Source organism: Amphiura filiformis, chromosome 1 (assembly GCF_039555335.1).
Source record: "Amphiura filiformis chromosome 1, Afil_fr2py, whole genome shotgun sequence".
Taxonomy (NCBI): Eukaryota; Metazoa; Echinodermata; class Ophiuroidea; order Amphilepidida; family Amphiuridae; genus Amphiura; species Amphiura filiformis.
In genome coordinates, this window is record NC_092628.1 from 39,333,885 (window position 1) to 39,357,750 (window position 23,866).

Sequence of the window (23,866 nt, forward strand, 5' to 3'; positions counted from 1 at the left end):
ATGGCCAGAATACGTCGCTCGTGTGTGCTTGCCGTCTTTTGGTATTCAATTCAACTACTCTATGCGATGGAAGGAACTTGTAAGTAAATTGTTCATTCTTCTTATAATATTTAACAGATAATTCGTCTCAGCATATTTTATTCAATTTATTGTGCCCTTTTCAAGCGATAGAATGATATTATTTGGATCTCCTCCGGTACCATACTTGAGTATTTCCATGAGCAATTATGCAATCACAATTTTGTTTTAAAGGGTAGGTATAGGTCTCAAGTAAAAAAGTAAAAATTCGCCACGTAATATAGGAAGTAATGTCCGAAGCACTTTAGTGGGTTGCTTTTAGATAAGGCCATCTTAATTTAATAATTCTTCTAAAAACCCTTCTCCAGTTGAAAACCTATAATGCGGAATGCGGTGTTTTAGGGTTTTGTTTTTTTACTTTAATTTTTTTTTTCTGTGGGACAAGATTTTTAAGAAGAATATGATACCCTTTTTAGAAAAGAGGTTTCACTGTGGTCAAGAAGAAGAATATTATTCAGATTTACGATTTACGCTATTTTGACGTCTGATGATTTCAGAGGTGATATTTTTCTTTGTGGTGGATTTGGAAATCAAAGAGCGAAAAAAACCCTGAAATTTACCCAGTCCAGCAGGAATAACGCGCAAAATGCGGGCGATTTTACTAATGCGCGTGGAGTCTTTGAGACGAACTATTAAATTAAGATGGCCTAATGATTGCATGGGCTATATTTACTATGATAAACCTCAGAGATGGGCCTCAATCATGTGAAGGTATGTTAGTCAGTGGCGGTGGAAGCATTAAAATTTAGAGGGACGAGCAAATTTTGTGCTGGTTTTAGCCCAAAATGAAGGTGAAGTTCCAAAATGTGTGCAATTTTACCCCATTTTGGCCCAACATACAATATTTTTTGAGAGGGCTAAACAGGAAAATAAACAGGGAAAGTAGTGTTTTATTTTTCTTCTATTTGGATTTTGACAGGGGACGTCTCTCGATGGTAAATTTAGGGACCCCCCCGTACCGCCCACTTTTGTCATCTCTGATGTCAGACTAGTATTGTGCGCAGTTTTCACAAGCTAGAAAAATTCTGTGATTTTGAACGGGCCTCCTTCCCTCCCTTTTCAAAAACCTGGATCTGTGCATACCATAGCCTAGGGTCGATTTTTAAACACGCTATACTCCGAGATACGCTATACTCCGGGAACTGCTAAAGCTCATTACCCGCTCCACCCGCTCGGGTGAGCGGTTGATCGGTCACTGTTGCCACAGTGGGCTGGGCCTCGGGGTTGCACTCGACTTTGAAAGTGACGGGGATGTGCGGATAGCAGTTCCAAACTAAGGGTCTTTCGGTGAGAGCCGAGACACCAAAAAAAGGGGATCATTTGGTGAGAAGGCTCTCAAAATGTGGGTCTTTCCGTGAGACTGGGTAAAATGTTGAGGCAAAATATAACTATTCCGATACTAGTATTTGAATCGGATACTATGGTTTTACGCTGGGTACCATCAGCGAATAATGTGGTAGGTAGTTTTAAGTTTAGACTGCAATTGTACTTTCATTACATTTAATCATGCACTCTTTAATCATGTTTTACAGCTAATCACACATACGAGTATCGTGTTGTTAATGGTGATACCTCTTATGAGGGACGCCTAGAGATAAGAAGAAATGGTGGCATATGGGGAACCGTCGGCGGTCAATACTGGACATCTAAACAGGCATCAGTAGCGTGTCGCTCGCTGGGATTTTCTTCCTCCACCTTTCCACCAGATAAGACGAAGAGGTATGGTACAGGCTCGGGTCCAGTTCACGTCAAAATTTTGAGGTGTTTAGGAAATGAGTTATCTTTACTCGAGTGTGAACACACACTGTGGGATGATCCAGAGAGAATTGACGATCACACCTTTGATATGGGCGTCAAGTGCTTGCCAGGTAATAGTCTCTTCCATGCTTCCATTTACATCATCATCATCATTATCATCATCATCATCGTCGTCATCATCGTGTTATCGCTATCATCACCGTCACCGTCATCGTCATCGTCATCATCATCATCATTATCATCATCATCATCATCATCATCATCATCATCGTGTTATCGCTATCATCACCGTCACCGTCATCGTCATCGTCATCATCATCATCATTATCATCATCATCATCATCATCATCATCATCGTGTTATCGCTATCATCACCGTCACCGTCATCGTCATCGTCCCGATATCATCATCGTCATTGTCGTTGTCATGTTGTTTTCTTCTTCTATAATGTAAATGGTGCACTCAAAGAAATGACCTTTTTAGCTTGTTAATGTTATATAAACATGTACATGACGGAGCACAACTTTAAGCCACGGTGTGTGATTTACTCCACATCGGTGCCTTTAAGTTGTCTCAAAGTTCTACCTTTTCGCGATTGTTATGCCCAATGGTTTTCTAAAATACCATTTGAAAGACAAAGTGCTTCAGGCCTAATTTCAGTAATTTTTTTTTTATAATCACCCTGACATCCCGGTTTTATCCCGGTTCACTCAGAACGCTAGTGAATCGATGGCTATTGTTATATGAGGGTCACTCAGTCATTTAATGAGGCAATACAAACGATCGAGTTTGGTGTTGAAATGAGCAACATTTTGAGCTACACCTTTTCACAGTAAAATTTATTTCCTCTTTTCATTTTTTCAGTAAATGTTAGAAAAAAACTACAATGTTTGGTACTGTTTTTTTTTCAAACCCTGGTGTTAAACTTATGTATGAAATTAAGGTTTCTGGTGTCAGATTTTCGATATTTACAGGCTTCACCTTGCCCCATGGGGGTCAACGTGTTTGATTTTCAAAGTAACATAATTCGCTAATGAAAGATATTTCTCAACTTTCTAAAGCACATCATATGGGGCTATAATATAGTTTTGTCAGAAGTTCGGTTTTGATTGCACCATTTTTCAATTCCGACTACCAATGCACGACTATGCATAACAATAGAGGATGGTTGCTGGCGTACTGACTGGGTTCATGAGGGATGACTGAAATTTGTGGCGCATACGTTAGTCATTGACGTATTTACTCGTATAAACCATGTAAACGGTACGTTATTCGTCTTTAGTTATGGGTTCATACCACACAGTGTCATCGCCCCGATATCTTCATGGCCGAAATCGCCATGGTGGTAGAACGATGGTATCCGCTTGTTCTTCAACAGCCACGCAGGGCCCGTGGATTCACTCTATCATTATAAAAAAAATCATTTGAAGAAGTCAAAGAGCCCTAGGAATAAAAACTGTAGTGTAATTTACGCCAGACACAATTTCTTTTTATGACAAAAAATTAATTTTTGGTAATCGATCAAAAAACAAATTTTAAATAAAATTCTCGTCCTTTTTTTTTAGCTCAAGGCTGTTTTTACCATTATGCAGCGAACCATTGTTGAAGCTATTTCACATATATGTACAAAACACTCTAGGGAAAGAATGAGGCAATATACTGTTGAAATATCATTTATTGATTTTGAATGATAATGTCATGAAGACGTAAATTTTAAGGTCAAATTCCTAAAACCAAAACATTGCGACGCAGATATTTCCCGACTTACGCATTTTCATCATTATCAGTGTCTTTATTATTTGTTTGAAACGTTTTCCAAACGTTCGTTGTATTTATGCATAAAACGGCCTATCTATCTTTACAGAACACGTCATTTTTAGTAAACAAAAGGCTAAAGATGTCATTATGAGATTTATGTTTTATTATTACACTACTCTGTTCAACTGCCACCGTGGCCCAGCGGTAAAGCGCTAGACGCGTAATCAAAGGAAGTTTCGAATAGCTGGTTCGAGTCCCACTGAAGCCTGTGGAAACTTTTTTTCTTCAAAATTCGTGATCGCATTCCGAAATGAGTCACTTGTCGGTAACTCGTGAGACGCATAATGGGTCGAGGGACATCCCACTAATGCGGCCCATTCACGCACACGTTCAATTTTATTGATCAATATCAAAGACCCTCGATACAAGTTTGGATACAAAATCTACCATTGAACACGCATAATGGCAGATTTTGTATCCACTCCTGCATCTTGGGTCCCCAATATTGATCAATATTTTGACCGTGTATGGGCCGCATAAGGCTATTGACAATAGCCTGGTGACTGACCTCTGAAGATGTCGGAGCCTGGTACGTCATCTCATTTAGACTGCCTCCACCAGTGGTATACACTGCACTATAGTACCGTGTTAGTTCCGTGGACCCGAGTGTTTTCGAATGAGGGCAGCTGTCATTTTGTTTTGTCCTGCACATAATTATAAAATCTGAATTTTTGTCAGTTTTTGATTTCAAAACGCACGGTTGTTTGTCAATACGCTGGCTAACGACTAGCATGTTCTTTCAACACATATATATTCAAGTTTAAGCCTTATAATTGGCTTCTTTAGAAAGCAAAAATTACGGGAGATATTCATCATTTTCTACTCCGGTATCCAAAGATTTATCGTCTGAATATCAAATCGTGCATAGCAGATACACGTGTATTGATCCCAGGTATTGATTTAGTTTCCCTGCCGTACAATATAATTATTTCCCAGGCGTTGTCGCTGTGTACCACTAAATCTGCCTGTGAAGCGGTTTCTGACAAAAGTTTATCACGCCTGTAGTCCCAACTTTGCATCCAAATTATGCAAAATCGGTCAAATATTAACAATTGAAGAGCTGAATTTCAAGTTAAATTGGTTAAATGATTATACTTTGATTACCTTTAATTTATAATATAAGTAATATCAAAATGAATCAGATAACATTCGGTTAAAGCGAACATATCTGATTTCATAATCATAATACTAATCATGGCGTGTCCGTCCGTCCCTCTGTCCGTCCGTCCCTCTGTCCGCGCGCTATCGCGTGCTCGCGGTGCATCGCGTGCGCGCGGTGCGCTATCGCGTAGTTCGCGGAGTAGAGACGGGCGCAGTGCGAGCATCGGAAAGCATTACAGTGTGGCTAATCGTGCAGATGCATCACATTGGATCAATAGGCCTATTTTCAACACATATTTAAATACGGCACACGTGCTGAGACCTATTACATCAGAACATGACTATTTCCGGGGTGCAATATTTTTTTCCGTAGTTAACATTTAAATAGGAGAAACCCTAACCCCAACCTATTACCCGTTATATTACTAGGCCTAATTGCGTCCACATTTATCCCGCTTGATTTTATTACTTTAGCATGTTTTGTAACGGCCTACATCCAGAAACTAATTTCGGGGTATGGGGGGGGGGGGCCCCTATGTGGTAGCAGGACAGGGCTTGGAAGAGGCGAACGATGAGTTTCCAGATTACGGCCAAGTAAGCGTCACCGCTACAAAACTACTAAGTTGATTATTGTGTCAAATTGGGTCTTGATCATTGAGAGACGTATATCATAGTAGTTTAAAAGGTCAGGGTAGGTAGGCCTATCACGAGAACCACCCAACCCGAGAACCGCGAAATCTAGTTACTTATATTATCAATTAATTTTTTAAAGAAATAACTCAGAGCAGCTATTGGATGCAAGAGGTTTTGGAACGCAGCTCTTCAATATTAGTGTTGAAAATCGTGTTTTTAGAACTTGTGAATGTGATCTCCACAAATAGGTAATAATTTGAAAAGAAAACACGAAAAGTTTTACGGATGTTTACGATTATGTGCACATGAACACACGAGGTCAAAATGCGGTTATCAGTTGGATGTAAATACGAGAAAATCTGGCTTTTTATATAGCGCTAATTTTTTTCAAAAAGTAGATGGAAAATATGGGGCCATTTTCAGATATGTTTTGTGGAAATCTGTTTTGATTTAGATGATATCAAATAGTCCTATATATATCTTGACTTATGGCCTAGTGGGTCAATCAAATTAAGAAAAATAAGGGGTAAACCACTTATTGCAACATAATTCATTTAATCACCATTCATTTCAGAAAAGCATATTTAATAACACATCAAAAGTCCCCAAAAATCTAAGAAATGGAACAGTGCCTAATTTGCATAAATCCAAAATGGCCAGTTTCCGACATACAGTTCTTGAGGCAAAAAGTTCAAAGATCAAATATGGGACCCACGGGCGTTTACAATTGAAATATGCTCCAATTTCAATCCAAATGGTCTCAAATAAGTTTCTTTGGCAAAAATAAATCGAAATTATAAAAGTGCATTGCACTGGATGTTTTCTTACATAGGTAACATCACAAAATAGGTCAAGGTCAACAAGGCTCAATGGAATTTGATCTTCTTTGCCATGTTACCAAGGTAACAAACCTCCTGAGATATGGCAAACTATTCTTCTTCTTTTTTAAATTCTTTTGCAAGCGGAACAACATGAGACCATTTATTTGGTCAAAATCGGAGAATTTTTCATTTTTTGTCCCCATGTAGAGTCCAAATTTTGATATTTGACCTTTCCCCCTATAACTCAAGAAATGTACATCGGGGATAGGCCAACTTGAACTATATTTTTCTGAATCCTTATCACGAGAGGAATACATTGTTATGGTTTTTATTTTGATTTGAACAACTTTGAAATGTCATCCCCTGCATTAGCGGCCATCTTGGATTTATGCAAATTAGGCACTGTTCCACTACTTGGATTTTTTTAGGACTTTTGTGTTAGGTTTTTGAAGATTGACTCATGCAAAATGGATTCTGTTGCAATAGTAGTGTGTAATTTTTTTAAATTTGACTAGCCTATAAAACGCGACCCCTGTTTAGCACGTGAAGTCTATGGAAAGCTGTTTTGTGTTCTGTACCGTTTAAAAAAAAAGAGCAATTCCGTGCCTATCCGCGCGTCTTTATCTAAAGATTGCACAAAAAGTAAAACAGCTTTTTATAAATACGCCTATAGCTTCAGAACAAATAATCGTTTTCACAATATTTTAGCATAGAAAGAAGGATGATTTATTTGCGCGCATTTTGATACCCCATTTGTCCAGTCTGCGTATTGAAAACGTAGTCTGCGTCTTGAAAACAAATACTGACAAAAAAATCGATGAGTGACAGCGGCGCATGCGTAGTGGGAAAGAACTTTATCTATCCATCGTATAGGTGGTGAGTCGAGGTCATTGGTGGTGTGCGGCAATCGTATTTTGTTATACTAGTACTTAACCTGAGTGCCTCGGCACATATATCAAAAATATTAAACATGACGGAACAAAATGTGGAAGAACTAGTGGATTCGCCCTACTATCATGACAATTTCAGAAATTTTCTGACTCGAAGATATAGGGATGATGACGCTACGCATTGTGTCCCCTCAAAACTAAGTAACCCCAACAAAATAATATAATACTTTCTTTGTGTGTGATTATTTTCTTCTCTTTTGTTTGTCAGCCGGTTTATCTCACTCCTTGCGTCTCCTGAACGAATACAAACCTAATGAAGGCGTTGTCCAGGTATACGACGGTGTTTCCAAATGGGGATACATGTGTTGCAAGGGTTGGGCATACAGGCCTCAAAACGCCGACACCATCTGCCGCTATTTTGGGTATCAACTAGCTATTAGATCATATTGCGTTTCGCCATCGATCACAGAGGAAACGGATATATTTATTGAGTCTATTAGTTGTCCATTTTATAGTGGAAGCGGGCAGCCAGCGTCGACCCTTGAAGAGTGCATTTTGTACCCATGGCACTTGGAAGGAAGTTGCTTAACCAACTCCATCATTGCTGTGGAGTGTTTGGAAGGTATGTGGATAACATAAGAGAGGTCAAATAAAGATGACATGTGCCTAAATACCAGAACGACTACGATTAGTCTTGGGTGGGGCCCAGACTGCATGTGGTCAAGAGTATAATACTGCATTTAAATGTTAAATGTCGGCACTTCCGTCCTGATGAAGTCAGAGACACATCTGACGAAAGCTCGACTACTCTCACAGGGACCAGTTGTACGGGCACTGTGATAACCGACGGCGTGCTCGTAGAAATACAGTAAGGTGACACGATCTATCTTTTGTTGGTCGAAGCAATAAAAAAAAATCGATTTTCATTGTTTTAATCAATATATTATTGAAAAATACACATTCACGTGTTGCAAAAGTTCATTCTACAAATCATATACTTTGAAAACTTGCTTGATTTATTGTTGTTAATGAGTTATGTACGCTTTACAAAAGTGTTGTTGTTTCAGCCCTCTATATCTGTGATATTTTAATTCTTCTACACGCTCGCTATGAAATGATCACTGCAATTTTTGCCAAAGGTCACTACCATTCGCAAGATGCTGTGAACTACCAAATCACAACAGTTTAAAATAGTTGCTAACCTTAAGTATTAGATGAGTTGACGTGTGGCGTCATTGCCTGGCAGTATACGCCCGCATCATCACAATTCCTATTGTTCTTTGCCTGACAGTATTCACACGCATCATATTTTGTTCTGGGCCCGTGCTTTTAAAACTCCCACTACATCACAATAAGGCTATTGTGCAGTGTAGTGGTTGAAGTTCGCTGAATCATATCGATGTACCAGTCCCTTGCCTTTGTTGACAAGCATTCGCCGTAGAAGTGACGTAAATAATCGGATTTACTATCATAGTAATAGAGGAAAACAATTTCGAAGTTACGTAATTTATCGGATTAATTACCATAGCAATAGGTGAAAACAATTTTAAATAGATCGCCCTGCACTACACTACAAGCAGGTTACGCTCATCACCTGTGTATGTCTGTAATCATAGATTGAATACAATACCGCTCTTTTATCTTATCTTAGGTGCGAGCATAATAGAATCCATGTTGCGCGTGATCAGCATTTCTTTGACATCTATGGTTCAATGCACAGGTACCGCGTGAACGTTGTAGTGCAGGGCGATCTATTCAAAAATTGTTTTCCTCTATTGCTTTGGTAGTTAATCCGATTATTAAGTCACTTCTTCGGCGAATTGAGGTCAACTCATCTATATATTATGAACTTTGAAAGAAAAAAATACTACTGCTAATTGGGGTTTTTTAAGTTAGAAAAGGTCGTCTGACGTCCGTTTTTTCTTATTTATCCTAAACAAGGAAACACAACGAATACCAAGTACGACTTACGAATCGGTGATAGTTATGGTGACAATGCCGGGGTTATTCAGGCCCGACTATTTAACGAAGACCAGTGGAGAATCCTGTGTTTTCGATGGCATACTTTTACCTCTCAAGTAAGTGTCAATATTGCTACATAGATCGGCTCAGATGTTTTGAGCCAAAATAAATATAAAACCTATTCAAGACCGATACGGTATGGTATCCCTAATAAATTAGCACGCATACACACGCGCGTTAATCAGACACGCCGCTAGTACTAGTCCAAATCTGGAAACACTGCTTCAGTCATTATGCGCTAGTCAAACTCATCTTCTCTGATCTCACAAATACGGCGCCAGTCTGAATCCGTACCGCGCTAGCTGTTATGTTTAGAGTTAGGGTTAGAATAAGGCTTATATTCAAGTCCGAATTCTGCACTAGTGTAATTTTGCCGCCCATTTTGCCACCCCTTCTTCAACAGCCCGAAAAGGTTGACCCAATTTTTTTTCGGTGCTTTGAAAAAGTGAAGAGCAAAAAAAAAAAAAAGGATTCTAAGCGCTAGCGCCATGAAACCACATTTTTTCATTTTTTCAGTTTTTTATACTTCTTTCAAATTTTTCCGCCCTTTTTTACTAATTATTTTTGCCGCCCCTTCTTTTGCCGCTCGTTCATTTTGCCGCCGCCCCATCTTTTGCCGCCCCTTCTTCTTCCGCCTCCCCTTCGTTTTGGCCGCCCCCTGCTTTTACCCCGGGGGGCTCGCGCACCCAAAGCCCCCCCCCCCCAAATACGCGCATGTCCTTGAACATATATCCTTCACACTATTTAGGCATGGAAAAGTATGTGTTTTCCGTGTCTTTTTTTTTAAGCTGGCTCGTTTCAGAATTCCTTGAATGAAATTCCTGGGCTGTAGATGGAATAAGAACCGTTAATGACTAACAAGATTAGATCATGGAATTTGAACTGCAAGGTTGTGAGATCTAACGGAGCGGCGAAAACGTGTGTCAGTCTGGAGCTAAATACTTTTCAAACAAATACAAAACATCAAGCAATGAAAACCAGCATTGAGAAAATAATAAATTATGTTAATACATTGTCTTACAGGAAAATGTAAGGGAAATTCTTGGTCGCTTCCTTTGCTCAAAAGTTAACAACAACGGCGACAATGAAGTTAGGAATATAGATAAATGCGAGTTGTCTCAAATCTACCAGAAAGAGCGTCCTCTCTCTATTAGTGATGGAAGACAGTTTGACGATGAAGACAAATCACACAGATAATATAGCTGGCAACGTTGTGGCAGCAGAGGAGTCCTGCTCACAGTATGGTTATGAAGCGTACCATGTAAAATGTATTTTAGGTATGTATTATTAAAGGACGGTTAGTAAACTGTCTGTGAGTGTGACAGTTGACATAATAAGGGATGAAATCTAAACTCGACAGCCGGTTGACCGGTGGTTATCGGCGGTTGAACCGCTTTCCATTGTTTACAACAATGGCTCCAACCGGATGGAACCGCCCGGATCCGCGGTCGAGATTTGATTTCATCCCTAAGATGAATAATATTCCCCGAATCGAAACTGCGAGTGATATTGAACAATCCATATTTCACCTCTTGATTATACGAGGGTAATTCATAAAGTTCTGCCTCCACCCTCACACAGCGTCGTCATCTCTCATGTATCTTCGTATCAGAAATTGCCATGATAGTAAGGCGAAACCATTAGTTCTTCGACAGCCACGCATGGTGATTTTGTTCCGCCGTGTTTAATAGTTTCAAAATTGGGGCTGTGCGACTCAGGCTAAGCACACCACCTATACGATATATAGATACGTTTATTTCCCACTACGAATGCGCCGCTATACCATTCATCAGCTGAAACGACTCATTTTTACGATCTGCGCAGGCTAATTAGACATCTTTAGGGTTACCAAGTTAAGAAAATTCGATTCGAAAGCGCAGACTGGAAGTTCAAAGCGCAGACAGGAGCTTACCATATTCTTTCAACATATATATTCAACTGCAAGTCAAGCAATAGGCTTTTACAAATACCAAAAATAACGGGATATATTAAAGGATTTGAGATATAATCAATATCAAAAACATATATACCACCATACACGTATTTTTTTCATTATAGCTATGATAAATACCGGAAATGATTTCAAGTGGTGGTTTTCTAAACCTGGTAACTTTGATGATGCGTAATTAGCTTGCGCAGATCGTTACTAGTAACAATTTCAGCTGAAGAATGGCAGCGCCGTATTCGTAGTGGGAAAGAAATCTTTTTATCGTATAGGTGGTGTGCTTAGCCTGAGTCGCCTATTAAACAAGGCGGAACAAAGTTGCCATGCGTGACTGTTGAAGGACTAGTTGATCGCCTAGCATGTCAATTTCTGACACGAATACAATACGGATGATGGCGCTGTGGAACGGTTATACCAGCACACACAATTTCGCTCGTTTAAAATAGGAAATGTTGACATGCAACAGTGCACTTCATTGATCGAGTCTGTGAATGAACTCGCAAGGTCCCGTAGTTACTAATTCGCCGTAGAATTGATGATGTAACAGGATTAACTACCATAGCAATAGGTTAAAATCAGAGAAGATGTAAAGAAAGGAGATATATCCAGCTATCCTCAAACAAAATATGTGTGTTGCCGCTCATTCAAAAGCAATCACGCTATTTAGGTTTAACAATAAAATACAACAAAAGGGTTCGAACCCATGACGGGTGTGATACACAAGTTGCTGCTTACTAGTTTTAGGGAAAGGTCAGTGTCTGTATACCATCAATACTATGCATACCATGCATGCAGATCCTAACATCCAGTTTATTTCAAATAAAATATGACCGAAGTTCCATGGCAAATAATAATTTTTGCACGCTTGGTTACGCTTTCAACCTCTACGATTTATGATACAGACTATTTTCAATTTTCAAAATATCTTTATTAGGTTTGCAGGAAATGACAGGAAAATACATAAAACAATAAAATATAGATGATCACAAATCATCCCTTTTCTAACAAAATCCTAAAACACTCTCCTAAATAATTAATATATGTTCCAAAATGGGCGGATTTTGTTTTAATCTTTACAAAACTACATTTCTTTCTTATAGTATCCACGTGTGGTATCCCTTCAGAGCAACATCAGGTACTTAACACACACGTGTTATACTTTCAAGGATTCTCTACAGAAACATTGGATATGGTTTCAATTCTGGAATAAAAATTAATCAACCGTAGTCGGCAACACACATCACATCAAAGGCTACTTTCAAGTAGATGTGTAACTACTTGAGAATAAAGGACTATGAATAGGTGCGACAGGATTACCCACGGGATTATCTCAAGGATATAATTCCGTTCTCCCTCCTTTCTTTACATCTTCTCTGGTTAAAATAATGTTTGAATATAGAGGCCCTGCATGAAATTATCGATTGGCTCCAAACAAAGGATTTGTACCGGTGTCCTTCATCGTAGTTATGGCGGAGTGCAGTCCATTCAATCAAATGTTGTCATCAACCTATTTGATCGTAGTGCAGGGTTATGTGTGTGGGACGAACTGTCACGGTAGATTGCAATCATGCTTTTGTTGAATGCATTTGAGTAGTCCGCCATATTTACGGGATGATACGTCACATGCAAGGCCTCTATAGCGCCCAGGGCCGATATTCATAAAGCCTTGCTAAATTAGCAACCAACTAGTGCTTAGAAGATGCTAAATCCACTAGTTGATAGCTACGTAGCAATCAACTAATTTCTTATTCATAAAACCTTGCTAAACACTTTGCTAACTAGCTATCAACTAGAAATATTTAGCTGATAACTTATTTGGGTGTTTTGGGTGCTATGGCCTTCAACAGTTGTGTAACATCTAATACAATAGGCTTATATAATACATGTCTATTATACTTGAGCTCTGAACCACAGTCAAAATGATCAAAATGTAATGACTCATTGCTGATGGTCTTCATTGAGATTTCGTTAATAAAATTACATGTGTATTTTGTAAGCTATATAGGCCTACAAGGTTGTTACGGCAAATCATAACAAAATGTCCACCATGAGTAAGCCAAGCATGATTTATCTTTATCAAATTGACATATAATTTGTTATTGAAAATAAGTCATGCATCTTTACCAAAGAGAACATTGGTAACATGTCTCCAAAATATATATTTTACGTATCAAACAATTGAACAGAATTGCTTTGATTGAACATATCTGCTTAACTAAAGATTACTTGCTATATCATAATCATTTTTGTTGTGCAAATTTGGTTAAACAATACTGGCTTAGTTCAATGTTTATTCATTCACCCTAAATTTGTTGTGTGTTTTTAAGACAGTTTCTTATGTGTAAAACACACTGAAGACCTCAGAAACAGAATATTCTGAGAACATTATTTTTCATAATTGACAACAGTTAATATGAAATTAAAACAATAAATCATGTCCAAATGCAGACTGACTAGTTGTCAACTAGTGACTTAGCGCTGCCCCAGATCAACTCTAAGTTTTGGCAAAATTTTAGAATGTTGCTAACTCTAACTGGGTTTTATGAATAAGAATTAGCAATCAGCTAGGCTTAGCAGCTTGCTAAAGTCAATTTTAGCTGTCAACTAGGCCTAGCGTGGTTTTATGAATATCAGCCCTGCACTACAAGCAGGTTGTACTAAAATTTCTTTTCTTTTCTTTTGAATTTTGGCGCACTGAAAGCAGACATTTTGGATTCATTGGTGCAAAAAGATGCACTTTTAGACCATGCACCCGATACAGCTTTTACAAGCGTGAAAGTCTTAAAGTTTTTAAATATAAAGACGTTTTATGCATACTTTTTCTAAAACGCCGATTTCTCAGAGCTTACTTTTGACAGCATTGCACGATTTTTGTGACAAGATAATTCGAAAAATATGGAAGCAAAAGGTAAACTTTTTGCACTATCGTTTAGAGCATATCAAAGTCTATGGACGGTTTTCTCATTTTTGCAAAATATGTTATTTAAACAACAATATACACCATTACGTGCATATTTTGTAATGAATAGATTGACGAAGTCGGAAATGGTCCATGTTCCCTTCCATTACTCTCCCCTTTTAATCAAAAAGAAGCAGTGAATATATTAAAATGAATGCTGTAGCTTATGTCTTTTAATAATGAATAGGTCCTCCTTCATGTGCGATGCCTTCCAAACATCTTTTGCTCATATTGTTGACAAGAGTTCTTCTCTGCTGTTGGCCAAGCTTTTTGATAACAATTATTTTGATAAAAAAAGAAGAAAAAAATAGACGCATTTCTTTTTAGTATAGTCACCAGAGGGGGTTCCCATACACCCAGTGCTTTTTTTCTAACTTACATTTTTGTAATCCTGAAGGTGTCTAGTAAATGAATTTTGATGTTCCCAAAATTAAATATAGTCCCTTGGGGTTCATTTGGCGGCCATCTTGGATTTCGACAAAATTCAATTAAATTGACATAACTTTTGAACTAGACATCATAGGACAACAAATGACCCCATTTTTGGGATAATGTGGACATGAGCAATCAATTAAAAGGTTTATTTTCATGATTTAAACATGTTGGATACATTAAAATGCAAAATATTACTAAAAATAATATCTTCATGGCATGCTCGCCTGTAATAGGAGCTCTTTTGGTACATTGAGAAGGATATTTTTATGTTATTGATTTATTTACTATTTTCTCTTCTAGGTGCATGACTTACCTTAGTATTAGCTAGAACTGGTGTTGGTGAACTAAAAATCGTAGCATAGAAGTGGTGGATAATCATACCAAAACGCAAGGGTGATAAAGGTACTGAGTCAGACTCACTGCAGAAACGTCCTCCTGTAAATTGTATTTTACATGTGAGTGGTATTGAGCATCTAGATTTTACGCCGCTCAGTAAAGTAAGGGGGTTCGCCACTGACAAGCTGGTTCAGCTACTTGACATTCGCGACAAAAGACCCATTGAACCTCATGATTCACCCTATCACATGGATGATGTCTGTAATCACATTCCGGAGAGTCTTGCTGGTGTAGATTTAGAAACAATTGAATATCATCGAGGCTGCTACCAAAACTTTACTAAAATCAAGATCATTTGAAAGTGTAGTGCAGCAACTAATGAAGCTTCAACATCACAATCTACATAGCATGGTGCAAGGTGAGGACCTGTTTGCAAGAGAGGCGAATTTCCACTATTCCTGTCGCAATGTATTCAACACGAAGTACACTTAACTGCGTGATGAAGCCAATGCGACAATTGAAACAAAGCAGGATCGTAAAGCTGCTGCACATCTGCAGGCATTCACTGCTGTCCTTGATTTCATTCAAGACCGAGTTGTTGGGCAGAAGGAGGTTATGTTACTTACATCGCTGATTCTTCTGTGCAATCACAAAAGAGTTTGAAAGAAATGGCGTCTAATCCAGAGTACAGAAGTGAGAAGCTGAAGGTCCGACTTGAGAACCATGATATTCATGACTCGATCACCTTTGCCAAGTTTCATCCAGGTGACAAATGCTATATCACCTACAACCTGGTCTACGGCGCTAGCATCTCTGTCGCAGACGCGGTGACTTATGCATATAAGCTGGGGTTCAAAGATAAGTTTAAGGATGTGGCCCGTTTCTTCTACCAAACTACCAAAGAACATACTTCTCTGCACTAGCATCCGGCTCCTCTACAGAAGAGCAAACAACTCACCACTCTCTTCAGTAAGCTGGGTCACTGTGAGACATGTAACTTCGCCTTGGAACTAGAGACAGTGCTGGCCAAGGCTCTTGATAAGGTTACCACATCCCTTACTCCGCATATCATTTCCAGCGAGGGAAACGATGTGTTTCATCTCGTATGGGACAATCTAAACAAAACAATGACGAATATCCATGGCTCAAATGTCGTGAACAGCACTGGTGGGATAATGATACAAGATGTGAAACCCGGGTTTGATACCACTAACCAGGATCGGACTCTCCCTCTCTACGCGCGGAGCAAGGTGCACTCCCTAAAGGTAGATACACCCGAGACCATGGCTCCTGATCCTGTTCACATCTGTGGAAGCAGTTCGGAGAAGCAACCTGTCCCAGGGTTTTGGTGGCTTCAGCTCAGCTACCGTTGTGAAACCACAAAGAAAGTCAACTATCGACTATTTCACCCCTATCCATCATCCTTTCCCTGAATACTCGACTATCAAGGAGCTTCTAAAGCGGTCAGAGGATGCCACCATGCAAGTGGGTTAGGAGTATGTCCTCAACACATTCGACCGTGGAGCTGCATGAAAGCCCTCCCCTGATATGGCAATTCCCAGATGAGTACAAGAAGCATGTGGTCACCCCAGGGCCATTCCACACCGGGATGAACTACATCGGCATAGTGACTGGTCACAAATGTAGGGGCTCAGGCTACTCTGAAATCCTTATTGAGGTTGATCTCATTACCAGTGGCTGCCTACGTAGTGTATTGACAGGGAAGGCATAATGCAAAAGCACTGTTACAATTCTGCCTCTAAACAGTCGGTGAAGCCGGTGAAGGGGTTGTTAATTAAGCGATTCATTGAGGAGGAGAACGTTGAGGTCGCCAACCCCAAGACCTTGTTCAATCTCATACAAACATGTACTCCTCATGAGACCTCGACCTCGCTTTGTAGGACCCCTCCACTTTTACCATGCCTGTGAAGTATGTCACATGAAGACAAAGACATACTCCTGACCCACTTGCATGGTGGCATCCTCTGACCGCTTTAGAAGCTCCTTGATAGTCGAGTATTTAAGGAAGGGGTAATGGATAGGAGTGAAATAGTCGATAGTTGACTTTCGTTGGGGTTTCACGCCGGTAGCTGAGAGGAAGCCACCAAACCCTGGGACAGGCTACTTCTCCCCACTGCTTCCGGCGTAAATGACCAGACACAATATATTGTTTGAGATGCATGTTGAGTACATTTCGCTGTTTATCATGGGCGGAGTGAACACGGCTCCCTCAGAATATTTGGGCCTGACTCGACTACAGATATGAACAGCTCGTAGAGAGGAGACTCCGATCCTGGTTAGTAGTGGTATTAAACCCGGGTTTCACATCTTGTATCATTATCCCACCAGTGCTGTTCACCACGTTTGACCCATGGTTATTCGCCATTGCTTTGTTTAGATTGTCCAATTCGGATGAAACATGTCGTTTCCCTCGCCAGTAATGATCTGCGGAGTAAGGGATGTGGAAACCTCATCAACAGCCTTGGCCAGCACTGTCTCAAGTTCCAAGGCGAAGTTACAAGTCTCAGTCTCACAGTTATATCCAGCTTTCTGAGGATATTGGTGAGTTGTTTGCTTCTGTAGAGGTGCCGGATGCTAGTGCAGAGCAGCAGTATGTGCTTTGGTAGTTTCTAGTCACCGCGTCTGAGACAGAGATGCTGGCGCTGTAGACCAGGTTGTAGGTGATATAGCCTTTGTCACCTGGATGAAACTTGGCAAAGGCGATCGAGTCATGGATAACGTGGTTCTCAAGTAGGACCTTCAGCTTCTCATTTCTGTACTCTGGATTGGGGAAGCCATTTCTTTCCAACTCTTGTATGTACAGAAGACGTAGCGATATAAGTAAAACGACCTCCTTCTGCCCATCCAACAACAACTCGGTCTTGAATGAAATCAAGGACAGCAGTGAATGCCTGCAGATGTGCAGCAGCTTTACGATTCTGCTCTGTTTCAATGGCACGGTTTGTTGCTTTGACTTCATCACGCAGGTAAATTGTGTACTTCGTGTTGAATGAATTGCGACAGGAATAGTTGAAATTTGCCTCTCTTGCAAACAGGTTCTCACCTTGCACCATGCAATGTAGACGATGTAGTCCTAGTTCTAGTGCCCGAGGCTCAATCTGTTTCCAAGTAGGCTCCTTAAATGCTCCCAGCCTCCGTCTTTGTCCTTGAATACTGTGAATTTGATGAATCTCCCAGTCTTTCCAGACACTTTCATTTCCAGTCTTTCACAAAAGATATTTACATTCTGGCGGGAACAGCCGCATGGCAGTTGATAATTGTGATTTACGGTTACGAGAGGATTGTGATGTTGAAACGATATTGATTTTAATTAAAGTTTTGGTAGCAGCCTCGATGATATCCAATTGTTTCTAAATCTACACCAGCAAGACTCTCCGGAATGTGATTACAGACATCATCCATGTGATAGGGTGAATCATGAGGTTCAATGTGTCTTTTTTCGCGAATGTCATGTAGCTGAACCAGCTTGTCAGTGGCGAACCCTCTTACTTTACTGAGCGGCGTAAAATCTAGATGCTCAATACCACTCACATGTAAAATACAATTTACAGTGAGTCTGACTCAGTACTTTAATCACCCTTGCGTTTTGGCATGATTACCTACCACTATAACTATGCTACGATTTTTAGTTCACCAACGCCAGTTCTAGCTAATACTAAGGTAAGTCATGCACCTAGAAGAGAAAATAGTAAATAAATCAATAACATAAAAATATCCTTCTCAGTGTACCAAAAAGAGCTCCTATTACAGGCGAGCATGCCATGAAGATATTATTTTTAGTAATATTTTGCATTTTATTGTATCCAACATGTTTAAATCATGAAAATAACCCTTTTAATTGATTGCTCATGTCCACATTATCCCAAAAAATTGGGTCATTTGTCTTCCTATGATGTTTAGTTCAAAAGTTATGTCAATTTAATTTAATTTTGTCGGAATTCAAGATGGCCGCCAAATGAACCCCATGGGACAATATTTAATTTTGGGAACATCAAAAATCATTTACTAGACACCTTCAGGATTACAAAAATGTAAGTTAGAAAAAAAAGCACTGGGTGTATGGGAACCCCCTCTGGTGACTATACTATTTAGATTAATTTACTTTAAGTGAAAGAGGTCTGAAACAAAACAAAAATTTCCCGAAAATTTCATAAATGGCTGTATCTCTCACTGAAGATGATAACAGATAGCAACAAAAATTCCACTCACTTGATGCATAACTAACCAGTCTATGTTCCAAACTTTAAAACAAGAGAATTGGTCAACTAGTCCCGGGTTCAAGCCCCGGCGCGGCCCATGGACTCATGTGCACTTGGTTTATCCCGATTCCATGCTCGCTCTCGCAGGTTTTCTCCGGGATCTCCGGTTTCCTCCTCCTTTCAAAAAAAATCGGTGATTAGTTGTTTGGTTATCAAAAACTTCCTTCACCCACTGGAATTTGGGGAGCTGCACAGATAAATGGTGGATGTTACAATCTAAGTGCGGATAGGTTTGCGCTATTCTGGCTGCACAATGCCTAGTTGATGCGATCTGATTGTGATGATTCACCATGGCAGCGAAATTACAGCGCTTTGAACACTCCGTGATCTGTGGTAAAGCGCTATATAAATACCGAAATTTATTTATTTATTTAATAATATGGTGCCATTTGTAACAAGTTGGCGAGGCAGGGACATATTATAACAGAATTGAACATTTATTTTGATGATTTCTTTAATTTACCCTATTTGCTGATCGTCAAAATTGTAAATAAAACAACACATCAACAACAAAATATTTTCCTTGTATAGTTGCCCGTTATTTTAACCTTTTACGTATTGTGTTTATATTATTATTCTTGCATTTCTGTGTTTTTTATGCAGATGCTACATTTGAGGATATACATTTTATTTACCAGGAAGAATTTAGTTGTCAAGGAAGATGTGGATATGGCACAGGCGGTGCTGTTCAATGTCATTGTGATCCTGATTGTGAGCTGTTTCAAGACTGCTGCTATGACTACCATACCCAATGTCCAGTTCCTGCTGATTATAACAATATATTCACATCGTCCGATTTATTTAGTTGTACACCCTTAGATGACACATTTTCAGATAGAGCGTCAGTTCAACTTGTAGTCAAATGTCCACCCGAATGGAAAGATAGTGTAATTCGGAATCAGTGCGAAAACCATCCTACCTTAGTTGGATCATGGGACGCGAGTTTGCAGGTACTTTATAAATGGCCGGTGTTTGATCAATATGGGGATAACTACAAAAATATCTTTTGCGCGATGTGCAACGGGGAACATCATTTTGACGTCCAGCCCTGGAATACCAGTCTTATCAAACAGTATCGAGGTAGAGGTTCTTGTTCTCAAACTAAGGATATGGCATTTTCTGTTGGACGAACTCTTCGTTTCTGTATTCCATCTATGATTGATTCTTGTCCAGCGTCATTTAATGACTCTGAAGTAGCTAGAGCATGTAGTTCATATTCGGCAACGATTTGTCCCATAAAGGAAGTTTACAAAAATATACATTGTGGGCGCTGTAATGGGGTCGAGCTTTCTAGTTCAACAATCAAACCATGCTATTCTGGAACAACTGCTCATGTTACCAGTACATATTTCGGTACGTTATGGAAATTTCACCAAGATACTAGTTCTCAGCCCGAATTTCCACCTAAATGTACTTCGAAGGAAGAAGTATTTGATCCGTTTACAAGAAAGTGTCAACGTCTTTCTTGTTCACCTGGATTAATATACAATACTACATCAATGAAGTGTGAAACTTCTTCGGGAGTCCAAAACGCGATATCAGGAATGTGTTGCTTGAAAGAAGAAACGTGGTTACTTTACAACTACAAATTTGGTTTTAGCGATAGCCCAGCACATGATGTGGACACTAATTGCTTAGCAGATTATTTGGACAATCATATGTATGATATTCAATGGCAGATAAATAAGATCATCAATGTGTTCTCTACGAAGGTAATGCTACGTTTTGGAAGTCCACTCTGCAACGTAGCCAACGACTTAGACAAGGCAATTCTTGACTCTAATATCATATACGATATTTGCGATATATATAACCTTGAATACTTACATGTTTGTGCAAAAACACATTCAAAGACAGACTGCGATGGAGAGTGGTATCAGGGCACGGCAGACGACTTCCAATTGGTTGAGTTCAGTAATCTTACAGAGGTTTTTCAATACCAAGAACAGCTTATTATTCCCCAGGTTGTACTTGATTACATAACATATGAATACGACTTTGTTATAAAGGCATTTAAGAAACAGGAGATGGTTCTTGTATGTGGTAGCAACATGACCTTTGACCTAACTTGCCCTCTGATTCCTCTTGTTCCAGGAGAATATGACATTAAAAACTCTACTAAATCGCTAACAATAATCGGCCACGACAATGTAAACACTGAGATAGAAGACTTTATTATGTTACCAGATGACCGTGTACTGATTTGCATGGTGATCGAGACATACACTTCTGCCCAAACGTTGTTGCATTTTAATGGACATCTTGACATATTCAACACAGTAGGAAGTGCTTTATCGATGGTAGGACTTCTAGGAACATTTATTGTTCATTGTTTTTTTGCCAGGTTAAGAAATGTTCATGGACTCTCAGTTATGAGACTATCTTTTACGCTGTTTTGGGCATATCTGCTACCTCTCCTCAGCATGGGATTAGGAATAACCGGATCGAGTTGTGTGATTTGTGCAATGGTTAGTCATTTTTGCTGGTTGGCGACTTTTTCTTGGAACACGATCATTGGGCTAAATATGTGTCATACTTTCGTGTTACGGCCTTTGGAAAAAGCTAGAAAACGCAAACAGAGTCCAGTTTATCGCTATATACACCCAGCCATTGGTTGGGGTTCACCATTATCTATCATCGTCGTCTGTTTCTTCATCCATCTTTATGGTGATACAGGTTTCAAATATGGCGGCAACATACCCTGCTGGATATCTAACCCCTTTGCGAATCTGATAGCCTTCGGCATACCAGTAGCAATGTCACTGGCATGCAGTGTCGTATGTTATGTGGCAACGATGTCTTCAGTTTGTCGCAACAAGAGATCAACAACAAGACTGTTGAGAAAACAACGTGAGGTCGTCACTGTGGAAGATGCAATACTTATCGTCAAGGTAATAAACCACGTAGCTATAGACCTTTTCATATCGTGTGAATCGGCATCCGAAATGTTCGCAAAATAATCACATGGACGCGAGCGTCTGGTGTAAATACACATAAACGCTCCTTAACTGCGTGCATTTACGCAACGCACAACTGGCGTAAGTGCGCGCCCAAGAACTGCGTATGATGACCCGTTTTTAAAAACTGGGTCACCACTTCGGAAAATTTCGATATGAAAAGGTCCATATGCAGACATGGATATGCTCAAGCAACATTCCACCTCAGGTGATATCACCGGAGGTTACCGCACATTAATTTACCAAAATAACGACTGACTTTCGTGTATTGTGACGGCCTACTTATCGTGCACAACATGCTGTTTCATGTCGCTTTAGACGTGTAGATATTGACGTATCGTGCATACTGACGTATACATATCGTACACATTTACCAATTTAGGTTGCTGAACTGCTTTAACATATCACTTGAGGTGATGTTTTAGTCTAAGTTGATCATTTCAAGTGGTGTATAAAGTAAATTCAGCAACCTGACGCATACATGTCGCTTTAGACGTGTTCATATTGTGCATGTTGACGTATAAATGTCGTACACATTTACCACTTTAGGTTGTTTAGGATACCATCGAAGTGATGTTTTACTATAAGTAGATCGTATGTTTCTAAAATTTTAAGCCGAAAATTGCTTGGTCTGTATTTTAGGTACAAATGTGATTTTCCAAATTTCTTGAGGGCGTGCAAACATAATGACATAATGACAATATAGTCCGTCAACTCAGAAGTACAAAGTAAATACACCTCGGAAACTGGAGGTGTGAGAATAATTATTTCAGTGCAATGCGTGTGTAAATGCATCATTGGCGTGCCAGCTGCTGCGCGATTTGTACTTGCCGAGCGCACACGCTCTTTATGCGTCGCGTTTTTTTACACGCAGTCGCAACTAGGATGAAGCAGTATAGTATGAGACTGTTGGTACTTATTTTATATTCATGGATATAAAGAAGACCCATAGCTATTACATTGATATCAAAAAGAACAAGAAAATATGTTTATCATAAAAAAAAAAACCTGACATGGGGTTGTAACAACTCCACACTTCGGTAGACGTGTTACAAAAAGTGCTTCCGGTAGACGAGGGTTAATTGACCTTTCCCGCTTGGAGCCATTTGTTAATTTTTGGAACATCTTGAATATGTTTTGGGACGATTTGGGACTATAATGTTTTATGATTTGTTGTTACTTTCAGATGAGTCTTGTAATGGGCATTGGATGGGTGTTTGGCTTCATCGCTTCATTCTCGGATAACCTCATAATGTGGTGGATTTTTGCTGCTATAACCTCCCTACACGGGTTCTTCTTATTCATTGCATTCTGTACCAGCAGTGCATTCAGAGATATAGTCGATGGTTTCATGAGATCTTGCTCAAAGAAGGAAAGCTCTGGAATACGCTTTCCAAATGCCAAAGATCATAACTCATCTTCTGATAGTGGTGATACACCCTCTGGTATATCTGGTGTGATGTTGAAATCCCTCAAAGCTAGAGAAAGTGCAAGTGCACAACTGGATAATGACCAGTACCAACATGACCAAGGTAACATCTAGAAAAGACGAATATATATATATTTGACTTTGACGAATACTTCGCAACGCTTCCTCCAAGGTTGAATTCAAACGCGAAGGGTTGTGAGGTACAAATGTGTACAAAAGCCCAGTGTAGCGGCAGAAGCTGAAACAATCAATCAGTGAAGTGAAAAGTTTGTTATAGGATATCACACGACCAAATAGAAATGGTTGAGTACCCTTGTTTAGCAACTAAGCATTAAAATGATTTTTTGGATTGGTTATGATTAGTAATGTACAATCATGCAAGTATGCCACAAGCAGCCTTTTTC

General features: G+C 39.5%; 2 protein-coding genes across 2 annotated transcripts; both read left to right on the top strand.

Moving 5' to 3' along the window:
- On the top strand, positions 1 to 19,896 carry LOC140159088 (neurotrypsin-like). The gene is made up of 6 exons (XM_072182435.1): positions 1 to 79; positions 1,611 to 1,946; positions 7,368 to 7,721; positions 9,041 to 9,177; positions 10,145 to 10,398; positions 19,680 to 19,896. Exons 1-5 carry the CDS (start codon positions 1 to 3, stop codon positions 10,316 to 10,318), a joined length of 1,080 nt encoding a protein of 359 aa, XP_072038536.1. The 3' UTR covers positions 10,319 to 10,398; positions 19,680 to 19,896.
- Positions 19,897 to 20,076: 180 nt separating this feature from the next.
- On the top strand, positions 20,077 to 23,578 carry LOC140146831 (uncharacterized). Its single transcript, XM_072168713.1, has 2 exons — positions 20,077 to 21,967; positions 23,220 to 23,578. Exons 1-2 carry the CDS (start codon positions 20,090 to 20,092, stop codon positions 23,574 to 23,576), a joined length of 2,235 nt encoding a protein of 744 aa, XP_072024814.1. The 5' UTR covers positions 20,077 to 20,089; the 3' UTR covers positions 23,577 to 23,578.
- The last annotated feature ends 288 nt before the right edge of the window (positions 23,579 to 23,866 follow it).

Coding starts and splice junctions, on each gene's coding strand:
- LOC140159088 (XM_072182435.1), top strand. CDS start 1: ATGGCCAGAATACGTCGCTCGTGTGTGCTTGCCGTCTTTTGGTATTCA. Junction 80..1,610: donor CTATGCGATGGAAGGAACTT/GTAAGTAAATTG, acceptor CATGTTTTACAG/CTAATCACACATACGAGTAT. Junction 1,947..7,367: donor GGGCGTCAAGTGCTTGCCAG/GTAATAGTCTCT, acceptor TTTGTTTGTCAG/CCGGTTTATCTCACTCCTTG.
- LOC140146831 (XM_072168713.1), top strand. CDS start 20,090: ATGTGCAACGGGGAACATCATTTTGACGTCCAGCCCTGGAATACCAGT. Junction 21,968..23,219: donor ATGCAATACTTATCGTCAAG/GTAATAAACCAC, acceptor TGTTACTTTCAG/ATGAGTCTTGTAATGGGCAT.